The 2,500-nt window shown below is 45.2% G+C and overlaps 1 protein-coding gene across 1 annotated transcript in view; it reads right to left on the bottom strand.

The window, feature by feature from the left end:
• bcr (BCR activator of RhoGEF and GTPase) overlaps positions 1-2,500 on the bottom strand; it is an 85,525-nt gene that overhangs the window by 22,911 nt on the left and 60,114 nt on the right. The window contains 3 exon segments of the mRNA XM_048258622.1: positions 743-883; positions 1,078-1,130; positions 1,265-1,325. Of these exon segments, the coding sequence (XP_048114579.1) occupies positions 743-883; positions 1,078-1,130; positions 1,265-1,325 (255 nt within the window).

Raw genomic sequence — 2,500 nt, 5'->3', positions numbered from 1 at the left:
ACCACTCCAACCCCCAAACATACACACATCACCCTCTGCCATCTCCCATGAGGGCACCAACTAGAGGAATGAGGACAAACTGGCAGCAACAGCATAACACAAGCAAACACACACACACACACACACACACACACACACACACACACACACACACACACACACACACACACGCAGCAGGAGTCTGGACACACCACATTGTGCAAGACTGATTTTTAATTTGACTGTCTCAGACAAGAAGCTTCCATAACACCAACTGCTTCTCAGACAGTCACTCTGTCAGGTCAACGAGGCCACTTCCTTATTCATAACGAGGTCAATTATGACATCTTTATGAATCAAAACTTGAAGGACGATTATGAGATTGTGACATTTGTGAATTCATCATAGCAATAGCTGCTACCACAATAACCAGGCCTTCAATACAGTTCTTTAATAAACCCATTCCTGTCCTTACCAAATTACCACCCAAACGTGCCAAAAAGAACTGCAGAATTATGATCTTAAATTACCCAAACGTTTAGTGAACTGATGAATATTCAAGATGGCAAATCGGTGTGGATGTGTCTCTAATTTATCATGGTGTGTGCGCATCTGGCAAAGGTAGCAGCCGCAGACATCCAAGCACATGAGCTGAGGATTTATTTTAGTCCAGGGAGATATCTAGTGTACTGTACATCTGTCCAAACCTCACAACAGTTCACCACCCTGGCCCACCCAAGGAACAATGTGAGAGCACGCATACCTCTCCCTTCTTCACGGTCATGGACTGCCGTCGAGGGGTGGTCTTCTCGTTGATGCTGGACAGGAAGTTCTGGGAGATTCGGAGAGCATCCTGTAGCAGGGGGTGGTCTGGGTGGCTAGACGGTGTGTGTTTCAAAAGGTCCTGAAAGACACACACACACACACACACACACACACATATACACACACAAATGCAAACACACACAAATGCAAACACACACACGCACACACACACACACACAAATGCAAACACACACAGACAGTAATGTGAGTGGATAATGCATATGAGAGGTCACCTGAACCATCAAATGGAAGACATCTCTCAGTCTGACTTACATGCAACACCAAGGTGCTCCTGGTCACTCGGTCCACTGGCTTGTATAGAAGAGCTGAGAAACATCAGAAGAAATGTTAGACCAGCAGTTCCCACACTCGATAATGCTGAAATGGATTTATAGACTCAATGCCAAAATTATAGAGAGATTTGGAGAGAAATGCAGTGGTGTATGAATGGGTAGCTTACTTTCCAGAGAGTACTTTGTGGTCTGGTCTTTGCACTCTTTGGAACCTCTAACCTTCAAGTTCTAAGAGGAGAGGAGAGGAGAACATGAGAGGAGAACACGAGAGAGTGGGGAGAGTAAGATGAGTCGACGGAAAGGTCTTGGGAGTGCAGCAAAAAGTGCAGCAGTTTTCTGTGATGCCAACCCACCCGAACTAAGAAACCCTCCAGCTCATGCATTTGAAACGGAACTCCCTCCTAAAAATCCACCATCCCTTTAGGACAGGATTTTATCTGATCAAACATATTTAGGCAACTTCAAAGGAGTGGAAGCGATTCTTTCCTTGGGGGAGTGGATGCTCCAATAAGGACATTTTTGGCAATGGATTGCCCTCACTCGCCCCCACATCAAGTGCATATGATAGAGAGGCTCCCACTACCCAAGCACTCAAGTATTTATAGACACCACATTGCAGTGGGCTTATAGAGAGCACCTACATCTATCTACCTGAACAGTTACTGTCTCAAACATATCTGACACAAACTTGTTTTAGGCTTTAAATTCCAACCAAATCACCTAACATCAAACACATCATAATTGTTATGAAAGCCCTATTATTAGGTTGACATTTTCTGTTGGGTATGAATGGCCTCAGGTTTCTATCAGTCTACGCTAGCTGCTCAGCTTTCCTCTACATCCCCATGTCAGCATTAACAGCAGAGTTAAGATGAGCAACGGTGAGTAGAATTTGAGCAAAATGCTGGTGAACAACAAGGGCTGTTGAGAGAATTTCTGGTCAATCACTTCAAATGACAAAAAAAAACACAATGCAGAGTCTAATTAATTTCCTTTTTCGCAATTTCTCGATTGGGCTTCCTCGGGCCTTATGGGTAATGAGGCGTCTAACATTCCGTGAACTCGCGACCTCCCACGCTGCCGATCCGGGGAAGGGCCCAATTTTTCATGGAGGAAGAGAGAATCACAGTAGCGCAAACCTTCCTCTAGGCGTGCTTTTATTTCATAAAGAGCTCGCACTCAAGCCCCATTGCTCTCTGTTCGGGCGAACTGTGCCTCCTCTGTCTCGACATGAGAGAGTATTTCCAGCAACAGCCATGGAGCCTTCAGGGGGAAGAACAGTGAGAGAGAGAGAACTGCCTGTCTAAACGGATGCATTAATGTGTAATACATAAACCCAATGGTAGGTAAGATGGAGAGTTCACATTCGGAGAGCTCTGTGGCGCTAGCTTGAAGCTAAAAAG

This window comes from Alosa alosa, chromosome 12 (assembly GCF_017589495.1).
Source record: "Alosa alosa isolate M-15738 ecotype Scorff River chromosome 12, AALO_Geno_1.1, whole genome shotgun sequence".
NCBI lineage: Eukaryota > Metazoa > Chordata > Actinopteri > Clupeiformes > Clupeidae > Alosa > Alosa alosa.
This window is presented reverse-complemented; position numbering and strand designations above follow the sequence as displayed.